The sequence below is a fragment of the Pleurodeles waltl genome, chromosome 5 (genome assembly GCF_031143425.1).
Source record: "Pleurodeles waltl isolate 20211129_DDA chromosome 5, aPleWal1.hap1.20221129, whole genome shotgun sequence".
NCBI classification, from domain to species: Eukaryota; Metazoa; Chordata; class Amphibia; order Caudata; family Salamandridae; genus Pleurodeles; species Pleurodeles waltl.
Window position 1 is genome coordinate 1,325,133,885 of NC_090444.1, and position 19,230 is coordinate 1,325,153,114.

Below are 19,230 nucleotides of genomic sequence, written 5' to 3' on the forward strand. Positions count from 1 at the left end.
GTGTAGGTGAGTAAATTAGACTACAATGACGCACTAATTAATCTGTACCTGTGTACCAGCATTAGAAAATTGCACCCGCCTGTCTTGTGTTCAGGGACAGGTGGAAGTGACCTCACAACGCCGGCGTCATGGCGGAAGGCTGTCCGCACTGCTGTGCAATTCCTCATTGGCTAACATGGCCCTCTATGGAGTATGGAAACCAATGATGATCAACGCCGGCGTTGACAGTGTTCACCGCCTCTGATGTGACCGCCATTTCCTTTCTACCACTTCACTTTATTCCTAGCGTGCCATCGCCAAGGACGTGCGTACCCTGGGGGTCTTATCGCAGGCAGAGCACCCACTGCAGGAAACGGTGGGAGGACCTGAGACGCTGTGCCCAGAAGACTGCAGAGTTCCAGCTGGGGATGGCCTTCCAACGAGGGAGAGGTGCCCATCAGAACCTGATATCCCTGATGGCCTGCACACTGGCGGTGGCCTACCCAGAGCTGGATGGACACTTGAGGGCATCACTGCAGCCACAAGGTGGTGAATACAGTGTGTTTGTCAACCATCTCTGTTGCCTGGCATGGGATTTGGGTGCAGGGTACTAGTAAGTGGATGCCCCAATATGCCAATTTAGACATTGCTGCGTGGTCCAGCTAAGGTTAAGAGGGTAAAATGCTTGTTTTTGATAGCTAAGTAGGTGGCTTCCCATGTCAGACAGGGCTTAGCTAGTGGTGTGTAGCTGGCTGTGTTTGGCTCCTACCTGCTGTGGTACTTAGCCAATGGTATGCCTGTGTCGTCCATACTGCCCATTCTCAGTCTCAGTGTGTGACAGTGATGTGTCTGCCATCTGTGCTTTTGGTGCTGAGATTGACCCTGTGCTCCCTTTCTCCCCCTCTCTCCTTTTGTCTTCCTCTCCATGTGTTCATTAGCGTCATCTGGTGAAGTAGCAGGGACACTGGTGAGTGAGGGAGCTGCAGCCCACGGGACCTAGAAGGCAGACTTCACCGACGCCAAGGGGACCAGTGGGGCGGAGGGCAAGGGCAGCACCACAGCGGGGACAGGAGGTGACACCACTGACTCTGATTCCTCCTCCGATGGGAGCTCCCTGGTGGTAGCGGACCCCTCTGGGACCACCCCAGCTACAGGTTCTACTGCCACCCCCTGTACCAGCACTGCCCTCCAAGTAGCCCCCACTGCGTTACCTGTGCCCTCTCACCCAGGAGGGTGGGTATCTCCTTCGCCCCAGGCACCTCAGGCCCTGCCCCAGTCAGCCCGCTGCCCTCAGTGAGGAGGCTGTTGACCTCCTGAGATCCATCTCTGTAGGGTAGTCAACAATTGTGAATGCCATCCAGGGGCTGGCGTCCCAGATGCAGCAATACAATGCATTCCTGGAGGGCATCCATGGTGGGCTGGCGACCCTACAGAGATCGTTTCAGGCTCTGGCCTCTTCACTGACGGCAGCCAGTATCGCTGTTTCATCCATCCCCCCCTCCAACTACCACTACCCAGTCCCAGTCTCCTCACCCCAACCCATCCCACGCACACATTCTGACAAGCATGCACCCAAGACCACACACAAGACTTGCACAGACAAACACAAACAGCACTCTTCAGTCCACAAGCACTCACACAGCCAACAGACAGATGCACACACATCATCCACTGCCTCCACTTTCTCCCCCTCCTCCTCCTCCTCCCTCACAGTCACATACTCACTCACACCTGCATGCACTGCATCAACAGTCCCATATCTTGCCACCTGCACAGCTTTGCCCACAGTCACTAAACCAGCAGACCCGCAGACATGCACCCCACACACCACATGCGCAGTTACCACCAACTCATGCAGCACACCCACCTCACTTGCAGACATCACCACAACATCCATATTCAAGTCGTTTGTCCCCCCACCCTGTCTGCCCCCCAGTAACACACACACTCACACTCAGATCCCAACAGCCAACCACCTCACACCTGCCCGTGCACCTACACCCAAGTCCAGCACACCTCCTCCTCCTACAACCACTCCCTCTACCTACGTTCCCATCCCTCCTCCCACATCCGGCCCCATTGTTCCCAAGTAGCTTTTCCTTGTCTGCCTTGATCTCTTCCCTCCCCACCTCCTGCCCGTAAGAGGAAGGTCACGCCACCCCAGGCCAGTACCTCCAGCACCCAGTCTGACAGCTCCACCCCCAAAGTCTTCAGCTGCCACTAAGGGGCACATGAGTGAAACCCCCGCAACAAGGACTCCCCCGCCCTCACCCCAATGAGGGCCAATGTGCCACTCCCTTCCAAACAGACTGGCAAGACCATGGGACCACCTCCAAAACTCAGAGCCAAGGAGGCCCCAACGAAGTCCCTGCCCTAGGCGGTCCCCCCCAGAAATCAAATGACAAGGAGGCCCCCCCAAAAAATCAGAGGCCAAGGAGGCCCCCCCCAAAAATCAGAGGCCAAGGAGGCCCCCCCCAAAAATCAGAGGCCAAGGAGGCCCCCCAAAAAAATCAGAGGCCAAGGAGGCCCCCCAAAAATCAGAGGCCAAGGAGGCCCCACAAAAATCCCCGGACAAGGAGGCCCCACAGAAATCCCCGGACAAGGAGGCCCCACTGGAAACCATGGCCAAGGAGCCCCCACTCAATATTGTGGCCAAGGAGCAGCATACGGAACCAGAGGCCAAGGAGCTGCATCCGGAACTAGAGGTCAAGGGGCACCATCAATAACCAGTGTGTAGGTATCCCCTTCCTCATGCTGTGGGCAGGAAGCCCCATCCTCAACCTATGGGCAAGAAGTCCCTTCCAGAACCAGTGGGCAGGCAGCCCCCTCCTCATCCTGTGGGCAGGAAGCCCCCTCCAGAACCAGTGGGCTAGAAGCACCCTCACAATGAATTGCAACCCCCACCCCCACTCTCTGAGGTGCCAGCCCATTTCCAACATGATGCCCCTGTACAGTGGAGTCCAGATTTTGTCAGGAGTCAAGTTGGGGCTTGGACTTTGCCCTGTGGGCATTAGTGACTTTGGACTGGCCTTTGGGCTTGCATTTATTTATTTCTGCAGTTGTGCATGTTTTTGCATTTAACATATTCATACGAAAGCAATACAGTGGTTGGAACTGTGTATGTGTCCTGCTTCTATTTACTCTGGGGTTCTCTTACTGTTTTATTCATGTGCAAGTGTTTCTGGGTGTGTGTACGGTGTGTGTTATGTGTGTCACTCTTCTCCCCCCTCCCACCCTTGTGTGCTAGGCGGCTGTACTCACCATCATCATCTTCGTCGGCGTTGGTGCTCCAGGGCTGCCATGGAGTGGTACAGCATCGGGAATACTTGCAGTTCAGGTTCCATGGCGGCCGCGGACTCCTGTGTGTCCCTGGCAGTGAGTGGCTCCTTTTAAATGATGTGTTTCCTCCAGGCTTTTGGTGTTGTTGCTACCGTCCCGGAAATTGTGGTTGTGTGCTATGTCATAATTTGGTGGGCGGATCCTTGTCTTCTGCCTACCTGTAGATGGCTACCGCCGTGTTCGGTGTTCGTACCGCGCTGACGGTTGGTGTGGTGCATTGGCTGTCTATGGGACGGATCACCGCCATGGTCATAATTTGGCGGTCATTACTGCCAGCCTGCTGGCGTTGATACCGCCACGTTAACCCTGGCGTTTAGAAGAAGGCCAGGGTCATAATGACCACCAATGTGTCTTTTGTTAATTGCAAACGTACCCTATTCAGGTATGGAAAAACTACACAGACCACATAGAAAAACTCCCTTCCAACATAGCAGTGGGAACAGTGGTGTAACAAAACTTGAGGGAGTCCCTCTGCAACGTGCATGGAGGGGACCCCCCTCCAAACTCACTCAGGGCCAGGGTACTGTTCTGAGGGGGTCCCCTGGAGCTCGCCCCTCAACACCACCCCACCAACCCCCCTGCGCACCGCTGTGTCTGTGGGGGGCCTTTGTTACGCCACAGCAGTGGAATAAGGTGGGTCTGTAATGTAGTAATATAACCAAGTTAAGCCGAAGTTGATAGATGTAGAGTTTATTTCAATGACAAGGATCAGCGCTTCCCTCTTGCCGGCTCCCCGTAACTGCCGCTGCAACATGGACTCGTCTCCGTGGCAACCCGGCATCGGAACCGTCAAGAGCTCGCGCTCCTCCAGAGCTCACGCGCCCCTCCCGAGCGCGCGCGCTCTACAATAACATTACAACATATCTTCTTTCTTTCATTGTTTAAGCTGAATTATTACAATATTGAATATTAAAACTTGATGAATTAACAACATAAACAGTAACTCACTGAAACACAGATACTACCTTAACCATACTTGAAAATAAAATAGAATACATTTTTTTTTTTTACTTTATATAATCAGCCAAATACGCTGGTGCTTTCTTAACTCTATGTGGTCTCTCCCTCACAACTTCATTCCTGAATTCACTAAACTCTTGTTGTCTCATCCCACCATCCTCCATACAACCAGGCAGCACATCACTTGTACCACTTGAATACTGTGCAACAGGTTTCATTACAAAATCATCGAACATACATCCACTGCATCCCTCACCAATCTTATCTTCTGCACTCATATTTTTTGTATAATTACACTTTGCCACTCTCCTGAGATTCCATCTCTCACCATTGCTCAAAATCACATACAAAGGATGAACTTCCTTGACTTGAAACGGCCCTTGGAATTTATTCAACCCTCTAACAATTCTCCCAGACTTGACCTTCACCCAATCACCCGGCCAAATTTTGCTCTTATTTTTTCCACCATCTGCAGAATTCTCACATTTATTCTCACTCTCAAATATTCCTATATTATTGCTAGCAAGTTCTCTCAACCAAAACGGAGTCAATTTAGAATTCGGCCTTCTACCCCGCATCATAAAAAACGGTGAACATCCAGTAACACCATTAACAGTGGTGCGATATGCCCACACTACATCCGCAACCATACCTTCTACATCCATGCCACTAGCCTGTGCTTGTTGTATAGCCCCCTTAACCATCCTGTTGGCTCTTTCCACCATTCCATTTCCTTGCGGATTATATAATGCAGTTCTTGAATGTTTAACAAACATCAATAATAAAAACTCTCTCATTTCATAAGAAGTAAGTTGCGTACCATTATCCGTCACCAAACATACCGGGCATCCTTCTTCCTTAAATATTTCAGACAAAACTCTTACTGTGGATGCTGTGGTTATCTCTGACATAAATTTCACTATAATCCATTTCGAATGAACATCAATCAAAACAAATGCAAACCTAGACGTGTGTTTTACTCCACCTAAAGGACCAATGAAGTCTCCACATACTGTATGCCATGCTTGACCAGGATCCTCAATGTGACCCATCAAGGATTGTTTGCCTACTTTCAGACTCTTTTCACTGCGTACACACACATCACATCTCTCCACCCAATGTACAATGTCATCATCCATCCCTGGCCACCAAAAATTTTCTCTGAGTCTCCTCTTCATCAACGTTTGCCCTAAATGTCCCTCATGTGCAATATCAAAAATTTTCCTCCTCACACTTACAGGAGGAACAAACTTTTCACCACGAACAACAATATGTTCACCCACACATGAGAGTTCATCTAATATCTTACCATACGTCCATAAGTTTTTTGGCAGTGTACTCTCTCTACGTCTACCACTCACAATCATATTGATCACTTCCCTCATCTCCTCATCACATGCCATAGCCTGACACCATTCCTCTTCACTTAATGCTCCCGATGACCATTGCACTACATCTCCGACACTTGCAACTAGATCCTCACACGCTTGAATACTACCATACTCTTCATCCAACATTTCCCAGTCTTGTGATAGGCGTGAAAGACAGTCAGCTTGTACATTTCTCCATCCCGGTATATACTCTACAGTATAATTGTACTCCTGAGACCTCGCAGCCAGTCTTATCAGTCTAGTAGAAACTTTTTCAGCTCCACCTGGGGTCAACACCTTCACCAGAGGTTTGTGATCGGTTCGCAACTTGAATCGTTTTCCCCAAATGTACATTCTTATATGTTCCATGCTCCAAGTCGCAGCTAATGCCTCCTTCTCTATTACCGAGTAGTTGCGCTCTGTCGGTGTCAAAGAACGTGATGCAAACGCAATTGTACTTTCCTTTGAACCCTGTTTTTGTGATAAAATTGCACCAATACCTGTGGCGCTAGCATCTACTGTAATAATCGATTCTTTTTCCCCATCAAAAGGCACCAGAATGTCAGCTTCACAAATTTCCTTCTTGATTGATTCAAAACACCGTTCTTGTGCTGTGTCCCAATCAAAAACCACACCTTTTCTCAGTAATTTTTTAAGATCCTCCGTCTTCGAAGCAAAATTCTCCACGATCTTGGAGTAGTACTCTACTAATCCCAAAAACGATTTCAACTGGTCTTTATTCACAGGACATGGTGCCAATTTGATGGCTCTCAATAAATCTCTCTTTGGCTTCACTCCATCTTGCGACAATGTGTGACCCAGATATTCCACTTCCTTGGCTAAAAATATGCACTTCTCTTTTCTCAGTGTTAAGCCTGATTTTAAAATTTTATCTAGAACCAGTCTCAGAGTCAAATTATGATTTTCCACTGTATCTCCAAAAATTAGTATGTCATCCTGAAAGTATATGACATTCGGAATTTCTTTGAGTAAGTCATTCATCACTCTCTGAAAGACACTTGCGGCTGAGCACAAACCAAAAGGCATTCTGGTAAACTGAAACGTGCCCTCCATTGTGATAAATGTTGTCAAGATTTTTGACTCAGGATGTAATTTTACTTGATGATAAGCATGCTTCAAGTCCAATTTTGAAAAAAACTTTCCCCCTTTCAGCATCAAAACAAGTTCATTGATGTTAGGTAGAGGAAAACTGTCCATCACCACATTCTGATTCAAGCTTCTCAAATCAACACAAAAACGAAGCTTTCCATCAGACTTCCTCGTTATCACAACTGGAGATACCCAATTTGATGCCTCAACAGGCTCAATGACTCCATAAAACAGCATTTCTCTTATCAAGTCTTTGACCTGTCCTCTAGCTAATATTGGTATTCTCCTGACTTTTTCGTACAGGAATTGCACTGTCTTTGAGGTTAATTTTGTGACAATACCCCTTTAGTTGCCCCATTTCCTCTCGAAAAACATCATTCGCCTCTCTGAGAATATCTTGTAATGTTACTTCCTCTACAACCAATATTTGTGTTTTAGCTCGAGGATTGATGATGATATGAAGATCATATTGATGAATCCATCCCAGGATTGGTGGACCCGATTCAGCTACATACACTTTTCCTTTAGTGCTTCTTCCTCCAAATTTGATATCAGCCATCATATAACCAATAAGATCTATCTTCTCGCCTTGATATCCCCCAGGACTTATATCTCTAGGCAATAATCTTACTTGTGGCCATTCAGAAGTGAACAAACTTCTTGGAATAATGGTATATAAGGATCCGGAATCCACCATCAACTCAACTGGTTTTCCTCGAATCACAAATTGTGCCTTGGGTCTTTGTTTTTTCCATCCTTCATCCCCAACAGCCAATATTCTGTCTGAACTTATATTTGTCTCACACAGGCTATCATCCACCTCTTCTTGCAAGAGTGTTGCCACATTCTTATTTCTCCTCAAACCCTGACACATTCTTGCAAAGTGACCCCTGAGCCCACACTTCCTACACTCCTTCCCAATAGCAAAACAAAACTTTGCTTCCGACGCGTGATTGAAACTTCCACATTTGTTACATCTTTTACTCTCTGCTTCTCTTATAGGTTTACTGTTGCCAATTCTGACTTTGCTTGAAAAACTGTCCTGTCGCTTGCTTATAGCTGCTACCTCATCCTTTGTCTCCCGTTTCTCCATTGCTCTCATACAATATTCTGATTCTTCCACAACTTTGGCCAAGTCAACTGCATCCTTCAAAGTAGGATTCCTTGCTGCCCATAACCTCTCTTGTATCTTCCTGCTTCTACATTGGACGATCAATTGATCACAAATCATTTCATCCTCCATCTGACCAAATTGACACTTGACCGCTAACTCTCTCAACCTAGATATAAAATCATCTATCGATTCTCCATCTTTTTGAGGTTGAGTATAAAATTTGTGTCGCCTCATCACAACATTTTGAGCCTTAGCAAATCTTAAATCTATTTTTTTCCTGGCATCTGCGTACACATCCACTTCTACTTCGTCACCCTGAAGTTGTAAATCTGGCAGGTATTTATAAATGTGTTGACCTTCTTTTCCTAAAGCATTTAATAAAATAGCTTTTTTCCTACTAGGGCGGAATCTTTGTCCATCCAAGGCTTCTAAGTAATTATCAAAAATGTCCAGCCATTCCTCCCACTCTATTGCTGGCCGCCCTGGTATTGACAAGAAGGGAGGAGGTGCTGTGATTGTTGGCATATCCATATTTCTTAGATCAATGTACTGTTTGCACCTTTAATCGCATTCAAGACTTTCAAATCTCCTCCTTATTACTTTCTTCTAATATCTCTCTGGATTTTCCTTTTATAATCCTTTAATCCTTTCACTAGATAAATACTTCACTGGGTACTTCCCTCTAAAATTAGTTCTCGTTCGAGGCAGTCAAGATATCTTCAGCAACCTGCACAGGTAATGAACACAGCCTTCGTTACCTTTAAAATGAGAGCAACGCCGTCAAAGAGCTACAACACGCGTAGTTCACATCTGCTGATGCCTTGCCACTGATTTCCAGAGCCAGCAACTCGTCGCCAAAATGTAGTAATATAACCAAGTTAAGCCGAAGTTGATAGATGTAGAGTTTATTTCAATGACAAGGATCAGCGCTTCCTTCTTGCCGGCTCCCCGTAACTGCCGCTGCAACACGGACTCGTCTCCGTGGCAACCCGGCATCGGAACCGTCAAGAGCTCGCGCTCCTCCAGAGCTCACGCGCCCCTCCTGAGCGCGCGCTCTCTACAATAACATTACAACAGGGTCCATGGGAAGCAGAACAAAAATAGCGTTGAATGGGAAAATAGAAGTCTTTCTTGTTATGCAGTTCCATAAACACAGTACGTACTGATCAGCTATGAAAGCATTTGAAAGTAGATTCCTCTCTCCCTTTGGAATATTTCATACAGTCCTGCCTACTCCTGCCTAAAATGGTCTGCAAGCCATCAAAAAATAGATTTATGGGTCCTGATGGTAGAGACATATGCGTGATCTTGTTGTATCTCTCATTTCACGTAGGCCGAGCAGGTGTAATAAGGCTGGGGGCATTGTGAGGTTTTCTGAATGATACAAATAATTATGTAAAATTGCTGAATGAAGTGGCAAGCAAAGATAGCAAATAGTACTGAATTAGTCTTCGTCTTTGTGGTCCTTGCTAAAGAAAAGCATATTTCATTTGGTGATTAGTTTGTGTTAGAACTGGCAGGTCTCAGACTGGAAACATTAGTCTTTGGAATGCTTTTATTTAACTGTCTCTAAGCTAAAATGACCAGAAATAGATTTATGATCTTTTCTGATAAGTAGTCGACGACACCTGCTAAAGAAAACTTGGAGAGCAATATTGGTTTACATTTTTAAACTACAACATTTTAATAGTTCAGTCTGTTTTAATTTTGAAAGGTGCTAGATAAAATGGGCAGCGCAAAATGGCACAGCTTTTCTAATCCACACACCTGCGCATAGTAAGGACCGTGCTTATGAAAATATCAGAATGTTGAAATTAAGACTTCTGTAGGTACCATCATTTAATCCTGAGCATGCTTGTTCAAGGGAGGATGACATCTCTTAGAAACAAGGTTTTATAGTGAGCTGGCTATAGGAGAATATTTAATTTGTAATGGGTATTTGAAGTAATAAGGCATACTGTCCCCAGAAGTCACAGTTTGGAGTACTCTCCTTGTGTTGTTAAGTAATCATCTAAAATGCTGTCCCTTGACACTAGCAGCCCATTTGTATTAAAATGTTTGTTTTTACTTCCAGGCCCCTGACCTTGCTGATAAGAGAGATTCTGTCTGGTTCGGTAGTTCTTCCCTCCATGGACTTTCTCGCTGACCCGGTAAGGAATCACCTTCTGTTACAATAAGGACTTATATTAGTTTGTTCATGTATGTGGCATTATTTATTGTACAACAGTGTGTATCTCTTAATTTATCTTTTGTGGCTTATAAAAGAAGATTGTGTCCTCATGGTATTGGTCTAACGCTCTTGAAGTGCAAAAGACAGCAATGAATGGCTCAGATATGACCTCCACATGCTGACAGGCTCAGATGTTACCTTGGTCATTTCCTCTGGGTGCTAGGCATGGTATTTGGAAAGTTGCTGTGTGCGGTGTGCTTGCACAGTCCTTGATACACAGTGGTGACAGTCAAGTCCAACTTGATATATGAGTAGCGGGTGTGGTTACTCCTGATAAATGCTTTTAAACCAAAGTAAGACGCAATCCCATCGTAGATACCTTTCATATTAGATATTCTGATAGATACTTCTACCTGCAGATTCCCCATCTGTTGAATTATCCTGGGCATCAGACTGAATCCGGAAATCTTCAAAGCTCTTTGATGCCGGGACGGGGTGCTGGCTCCCTGTCAGACCCGGTAGTGGCACCTAATGAAGCTCCAAAGCCAAATAGTGCCAGTCCTGGTGCAGTGATATCAAGCCTTTTTTTCGCACGTTTTATGCAGATATGGAGCCTGCTCTCTCAGAGAGCTTTGCAGTTTAGTGCTGTAGTTATCTCAAATATACATAAAATGCAGGATTATAATTTCTTTCCCTAAGCATTTAGACTTTAAGCTCTGTAATGACAGTGAGGGACAGATGTCGAGCACCGACCCTCACTCAATATGCCTGTGGGGCCTGGGGTTAGACCATGTCTCTAAGTCATGCGAGTTTTGCCTCACTATGCACCCCACAGCAATTAAGGAGAGGGAGACAAAGCATTTAATTGCACAGGCCCACGACAACAAAAGACACACGTGTCGCTCCAGGGCCTGCTTAAGGTCACAATCTTCATACTCCTCCAGCAGATGGAAGAAACACAAGAAACACCGAACTGAAGGTGATTCCCCCAGGCACCCTCTGATTCTTACAGAACCCCCACCCTCTGAGCAAGAGTTAGTATCTCCTGCACCTTCTGAACCAGCTTCAGTGGCAAATTCACACCAGTGACTCCAAAGGAGCCTGTGGTTGAATTGGCCCAGCCCAGTAGTTTCCTGCATCTCTGCCGCCTTATCCTTTCTTCCCTGTCACAGGGTTGGATCAAACGGTGTTTCTTAATGCCACATTCAAATTGTCTCTAAGGCACCAGCCCCCTCTGGTGCACTTTGGACCCCATGGGACCATACTGCATGCCAATGTTCACCCACTTCATTCTTTCTCTGGTGCTATTCAGAGCTGAACCTTCAGGCTCTGGAGTCTTCCAGGCCCCTCTCTTCACATCAGCTGAAAAGGACTTGGCATCATCCTCACTCTCAACACTGCCAATCACTCCACCCATCAGGAATAAAGCACGTGCTCTCCTAGATCTGTTTTGTTCCTAAAGCATCAAGCACAAGCAAATGTTACAAGGTACTTCTAGAACAGAGGATAGAAAGCACAATCAAAACTTTGAACATAATAAGCACAGGTCTTACTTCATTACAATCTCAAATCTTAACAACCCTCTTACACTCCTTTATGTACTTAATCCGTCTCCAGATATGAAAACAGTCATCTTTCTGAGATTTTTTTCGCAAGCACAAATACCTAGTGTTCACCTATGACATATGTATACATCCTTCCTATCTCTTTTTAGTTCCTTGAAAATATAACATCTATAGCTTTTTATGCACTTATCCAAATGCTTCAGGGGGTTACTGAAGATGAGTGTTGTATTCCAGACATTTTTCCACATTTCTCCCGATTCTGTTGCCTTACCCTTCTCTTGCAAAAGTTACTGGGTAACCCTAGCATCTCAACAACTTACCCTTCTTTTGTTCATTATAGATTTCTCCCAGTTTTGCATTATCATAGGTATACATCACTCTTACATTCTTCTCCACAATGTTATTTTTTTCCTAACAGTGCCTCAGTTTGTAAATGATTCATGTGATTTCCTACTAACACTTTTGCTTTCATGGCAATTGTAATTAAAAAAAGCCAGGCCATACTGCTAAATGTTTTGGGCGTGTTGCACATCATATTAATCTTCTTTGAACTATAAGCTATTTCCCTCCCTAAATTGGGTGGTAGTGGAAGAGAAAAAAGACACTTAATGCACTTGCCTCATCCATTAGGACCACTTGTAGACAACTGATCGCAAACCGATGTGAGACAAAGGCTCTCTAAGGTCCCGCCTGCCTCCCCGCTGGTGGCTGTTTTAGTGGCATATCTCCTGTAGAAGTGGTTCGATGGAATGTATAACATGCATAGTGCACCACAGCCAAGAGGGAGACATTCAGCTTGAGGAAAAGCTTGGAATGAAAATAGTAAAAGTTATAAACACACACAATGTTCAAGGGCAACAAAATGAGAATTGAGGATAACCCTTTTTTACCGTTAGATTACGGGGCCTCATAATAAGTGTCTATTCATGTTTGTGAGAAGCCACAAATGTCAAAAAGTCCTATAATGTACCTATTTTTTTAATGGGAAAGGCATCCAGTGGCAATTTGCCAGTGGAGGTCCGGGCAAGTGGAACAAGTTAGCCTAAAACGTTGAGAAATAATTGGTCTCATTTGGTACCTATGTAGTGCACTTTGTAAATCCCCCTAAACATTACGTTTTACATTTTGATATATATATATGTTTGTGTGTGTATATATCATTATATTCATATATGCATATTTGTATTTTATTTGTTGCATGTATTATTTCTTACCTTAGCTTATTATTTCAGTGTGTGTATGTATGTATGTGTGTATGCATGTATGTATGTATGTATTCTTAGAAGACCCTCTTCGACTGTGAACGACTACACAAAATGGGGAGAGTGGTGTCACCAGATTGTGTGAGATGCAATGGAGCTCGATGTACCTTTGTGCACATGCTCTGGGGCTGTTCAGGCATATTGGTAAAAAGTGATGGAATATGGGAGTGGACATTCCTCTTGAGCCTAAGTACATTCTACTCAGTGCCGGAACTGAGGTGGATGTTCCACAGGCAAAACTCCTCTTTTGACACCTGGGGCTGATGGTGGCTAAAGAGACATAGCATGTCGCTGTGGGGTGCCAGAGGTTCCAGCCTTGGGGGAATGGGAGGCGGGAATGGATATGTATATGGTGGTGGCGAAAGTCACTTATAAGAGTAGGAGATGCTCATGTAAATTCCTCAAGGTTTTGGGGGGAACTAGTTGAGACAATGCAACCTAGATCCTGCTGATGCTGAGACTAATCATCGAAATTTCCAGTTTCGTACCTTATTGTCATTTAGTTTATCCATCATTTTTATCCTCCATCGAGTCTGTGGCTTGATGCCCTGTACTAAGTCTATGTATGCGGATTCTGTGATCTCCTGCTTCCCTAGGATGTTGTAAAATTGCTCCTGGCACAGGTTCACGCCCTACTTTGTTGTTTAACATGTCACAATAAAATAAACATATTTCAAAAAATAAAAGAAGACCCTTTTCATCCAGAAAGGACACAGCACTCCGGAGTCAGCTAATCAATAAAGAAGTGCAAAGGTAAAGATAGCATCATGACGCTGGCCATTATATTTTTACATTTTAATACAAACAGTGCCTCAACAGTAGGAAGTTGTCCCTGAGTCCTTACAATGTACTGCCTTACTATTTGCAGCGGGCGCCGTCTTAATACCTATTCAGTTTAAATAAATCCAACCAGGTTCAACATAACCTAGCTTGCAAGGATTATTTATTTGAGAGGGGTTGCCTCCGACACATTCATCCCGTCAGTGGTGCTTGAGGCAAGTTGTGTGTACTTATAATCCTGTGTTAGCACCAATACATATTCTTCTAGTCATGGGAATGTCTTAATTTCCCTGTCACCTAATATGGCATCGACCTGGAGATACCAGTGAAGTCTCAGTGTCTGAACCCTTCCTAGTGCACTGTCTTTCATAGCAGCGTTTTATGTGTTAGCACATTCTTCCATACTGTTACCGTTGTGGCCTTCTTCCGCTCTTCGAGCACTGCTTTTGATGCTGTCAGTAGGTCCATTGTGCCTTCATCCCCATATATACAGTGTAAGTATTCCTTCTTCTCTAATGACCGGGTTGTCCGATGTAGTCCATGGCTCTGCATCACTTGGAACTGAAAGGCTCTGTATTAATGCTGAATGTTAAGATGAATATTATGCGAGGGCCCTATCTCTTCACTTTACGCTCTCTGATGGAGCGTGGGCAGTGCAAATACACTGGGACTGGACACACTGTGTGATTTATTTCGGGATAGACAGCTCCAATCATTCCAGTTGATTTGTGACCAGAACGTCTTTCACAAGAGTCAATTCCTCACTTATGGGGTGATAACACATTCACTTAGATCCAAATGGACAGTTTTGGATTCAGAATCCGATACTTTTCTCCCTACACGCACACATTCCACAATGGGCACAGGTAAACTAAGTGTCAATTGGCTGTATAGGGTGCAACGATCCCAACAGGCTACCCCCTTCGGCTTTTGAGGGACACTTGGTAGGCTGAAATCAGGAGAGCATTCGATGATAAAGAGTGAATAGTGTACTCGAGTATCCTCATTCTGTTTTCAGAAATGAGTGGTTCAAACTGATTACATTTATTAAATTCTTCATAGACCCTATCTCCCCCCGCTACAATTAATAAACGTTTTCCAGATGCTTCAGCATCCTGTCCATGCTGTTCATTTACTCCTGCGGATTTGTACCGTATGTTTTGGAGCTATCCAGCTTTTGGGAAGATATGCTTCAGATTATTGTACAGACATGCCTTTACTGACATCTAAGAAAGTGTGGGACCTAGGCTTCTTCAGATGACCTAAAAATGTCAGAGCAGCCACCCGATTCCTTGATTTAGGTCTCCTCCTGGCCAATATTACAATCACTAAGCCATGGAATGTGGCCAAACCTCCCTTTCCCACATCCTGGCCTAGTGTGGTGTTGCAGTGGGCCCAAGCCGAAAATAAAGCCTTGCATGGGAAAGAGGTAAAAGTTCTCTTTAAATACCCGATTGCCAAAGATTGGGATGGGTTCTGAAACACCCTAGGGAAAGGGCTCACGGACAACTACCCATTTCTTGAGCGAGAGCTGGAAAAAAGAGATCATGCTAGCAGCTGCTTCTGCACCCACATCGCGGCTGTGTCCGAGAAGACTTCTCATTGGGAATGGATTTCGCTGATACTGTCCCCACTCTTTTATTTCTTTATTTGAGACTCAAGGTGTGATCCCTCTTTATCCTTCTGCTCATGAGTTAAGGATATAGGCCTCTGACATAACAAGCCCATGACCTACCCCCTAATTTACCCAGGCTACTATCCCCCAGTTTCAATGCCTTATGGATCTTCCTTAGTCCCTAATTACCATTGATTCCTCATCTTCTTGTTCCTCTGTTCATAGACGAACGTCGCCAACTCCGTTTCATTCTCTCAATTGAGGGACCGTATGAGAGTGTTATGTTTTTTGTTTTTGTTTCCCTTTCTATATTCCTTCAATTACTAGATGATAAGTGGTTTCTGGAACCTTATTTTACCCGCTCATCCCTTTTGACATGTTCTTTTTTTACTGTAATTTGTGCTGATACTATGATACTTGACGATTGTGCTATATGCCTATCTTGCACCTTCTTCTAAACAAAGCCACTTATCTCTTGTGCCATCAGTCTTTTATTTATGTGTCTGTGCAAATATCAGCTGTTAATTTACTAACTACAAAACTTTATAAAAATGTAAAAAACAAGAGAGTGTGGGCATTTAGCTTATGTAGTGAAACCCCATCCAATAGCATGTTTCTCATTTCTCCCACCAGTCAATTGAAGTAAGCATCAGGGACCATGTATGGGGTGTTTTGTATGGTATCTGTAAATTTCGGCAGAGGGATCGTTTTGAAGAGTGCCACCTCACCCTGCAATAAAAATGGCAGTTTTCTCCATCTCTTCACATCCTCCTGGAATTTGGCCTTGACTTTGTTTTGTTTGAGAAGATACCCATCCCCAAGTGACATCAGTTCCTAAGTATCTGAATCCTTCTCTTCTCATGCGTATCTCTCTCTGCGTCAGATAATCAGTCTCCCATTCATTAATTAATAGCACCGTCATCTTGGCCAGTTGTTCCTATATCCTGAGTACTCCCCATATTCACTGAATAGCTGTAGGAACACTAAGGTGGTGCATTCTGGGTCTACTCCATATAAGAGGATATTTTCTGCAACCAGCAGTAGTTTTAGTCGATCACTCCATCAGCTGCAAATCCCTTTATCCACTATGTCACTCTCACACAGCAGGCCAGTGACTCTATCACAATGGCAAGTAGGAGTGGAGAAAGAGGACATTCCTGTCTCAAGCCTTCTGCTTCGTTCAGATGAGTGGAAGAGCACACTATGACCCTTACTGCTGCTGTTGGCTCTGCATATAGTATGTGACCCATGTGCTCCTTTGGAGGCCAATTCCAAAACCTTCAAATGTCTGAAACTGGAACAGCTTTGTGAGGGAGTCACCTGCTTTTTCAGCGAATAATGATAGGATCGCAAGTGGAGTCAATTATAGACTCTGGGTATATAGTAAATATTGTGGACTGACAGAGAATAAATCCTGGTGGTAATTAATTTCACTAAGTTGTTTGCTTCAGCATTAAGGAACGAAATTGGGAGATACCATGCCCATTGCTTTGGTGTCATTACTATGCTTGCATGACTGTTGGGGCAGTCTCCCCCTCTTTGTGGCGTCCCTGTATAAATTCAAGAGGTAAGGGCTTACCTATGAAGCCATATATTTAAACAACTCCACTGCAAAGCCATTTGGACATAGAGCAATTCTGCTTTGGAGCTGCATATTCTTTTTCGTGTTTTCCTCTAGTAAGAGATCCTGTTCTACGTTGATCAGGTGTTAACTTTAGGAGTTCCAGCGTCTCAAGATAAGCCTTTGCCTCCACATCCAAGATTTGTACATTTCTTGATAGAAATTTAGAAATGTCTGTGTGATTTCACAGTTTGTGGAAATCTCCTGACCTAATTAATTTATAGTGTTGTCTACCCTCTTCTTCCTCTTGTCTTCTCAGGCAGGTCAGGAGTTGTCCTGTCTTGTGACCTATTTCATATAATTTTCTCTGAACCCTGATATAGTGCAGTTTGGCTGCCTACCTTTCCTCATTGCTATATTTCCTGTGCACCACCTTCGGTTGCCTCATTTCTTCTACCTTTGGTCGGTGTAGGGTGGTGGTTGTGTGGGGGACTACTTCTTCTAGCTCTAGGATCCTCTTCTGCCGTGACTTTCAGTGACGACGTCATAGCTTGAGCCCTCCTCTCAGTACAGCATAATAGGCATCTCAAAACATTATATCTGACTACACAGATCCATAGGTTTTAGATAAAGTACTGCTTTGCGACCCCCTGCACTGATGCCTTTGACGTTCAGCACCTATATGTTAAATATCCAAGTACTTCCTTTGGTTCGATTCTGTTGCCCCATTGTCAACAAAAGGGAGGAATGTTCCAACATACCTCTGACCTAATATTTCGTATTGCTTAAATTGAAAATTTCAGAGGATTAAACAAAAACATAATCAAACCTGGAATACATCCCATGAGCCCCCAAAAAAGAGAAATACTGCTTATGTGTAGGGTGTATTTCTTATCCTTTAGCCATAGCATCGGCAAACTGTAATGCTTGGGTTAGCATGCCCTCATTCCCCTTGGAGGTCCTGTCAACCACCCTCACTATGACATCATTAAAGTCGCTCTCTACTAACAGACATATCTGCCAAGTTCTCCAAATTCTATGTGCCTATTTTCTCCAGTGTTCCTTCTGTAATCTGGGAGGTGCTTGGAAGCTAAATATTGGGCATTTCAGTGTGCCCCTGCGGCAGCCCACTTCTCATACGTCCCACATTGTTCTGGCTAAGTCTTGGAAGTTTTAAATGAAAATGTTTCCTAATCTGCATGATGACTGCTTGGGAGCCTCATGTGAATCACACAATTTGTTCCCATAATGGTGGTTTCGTGTGGGAGAATAAAATCAGAGCCTAATCCCCTTAATCATAACCAGCCTCAACATGTATGTGTCTCTGGCCCATTGACGTTCCAAGTGAGTATGGTGGTTAGTACCATATCTGTGGATTACCCACTAACCCACCATAATATAGTCTACTTTCCTCTCCAGGAGTTGTGTGCATTTCATGGGTTGCCGAAGGGCCCATACCTCTTGCACCCTATCGTCTAGATGGGTATCCTGCACAGTTCCTGTGTGGTCTTATTCTTTGGTGAGCCTCTGCTCACAACTCTGAAACACCACAACCACATGACATTTATTCTTATTTAAACTTCCCCACACGTGGAGGGTTCCCTTGTTCCGGATTTCAAACAGCCTGCCACCCCAAAGTCATATTAACTATGTTTGGAGCTTTCATCTAGCTTATTTCCCCCTCTTTGTATCATGATATATGCCTCATTTTAATGCCTATTTTGTTCATTAGTAATTCCTTTAAGCCCTTTTTGGCTCTTTTCTTTGCTCTCTTTTCGGTTGTTATGCTCACGTTAGGTCTCTGGTTAGTGTTCTAATTCTCTCTCATCTTTTCTAGTCCTATGTGCGATTTCATTTAGTGTGTCCTCCTCCTAGTGCGTGAGCTTTCAATCTTCTTCCACTATTATTCTGGGATTACCCCAGTTACCTCAGTGTTGTCCGGTGTTTTCCATGGTCTCTTATTCTCATTACAACACGTTTGTTCCCTTTTAGCGCTGAACGTTTCTTCCATTTCCACAAGTCTTCCTTCTGTGATATTCACTCAGTCCTATCCTTATGTCCTGCTGGTCTGTGGTCTTCTCTGGGTCTAAATAAAGTAATAAATGCCATTATGTATGACCCTTAGTTTGGTTGCATACAGCAGAGGTATACGTTAGATGAGGGGCCCTTAACATTTAATTTACGCTTCAAAATACTATCTTAGCCTTTGCACTTTTTGTGTAAAGACCACGAAGCTTCTGAATGTTTTGTCTTTGAGCCATGAGTCTTTCAGCTTTCTATCATTTTGCAGCATTAATTCCTTGTCCTGGTGGTGATTTAATGTCTTCACTATAATGGCTTGCAGTGGTGCCCCCAAGAGGGTGGTGAAATTATGGCACCTTGTGAGCCCTTTTATAATAAAGAAG

General features: G+C 44.5%; 1 protein-coding gene across 3 annotated transcripts in view; it reads left to right on the forward strand.

Moving 5' to 3' along the window:
- Positions 1-19,230, forward strand: part of SNX14 (sorting nexin 14) — a 627,761-nt gene that overhangs the window by 202,151 nt on the left and 406,380 nt on the right. For all 3 annotated transcript variants that reach the window (XM_069235584.1, XM_069235585.1, XM_069235586.1), the window contains exon 9: positions 9,947-10,022. In XM_069235584.1, the coding sequence (XP_069091685.1) occupies positions 9,947-10,022 (76 nt within the window). The remainder of the gene's footprint in view (positions 1-9,946; positions 10,023-19,230) is intronic.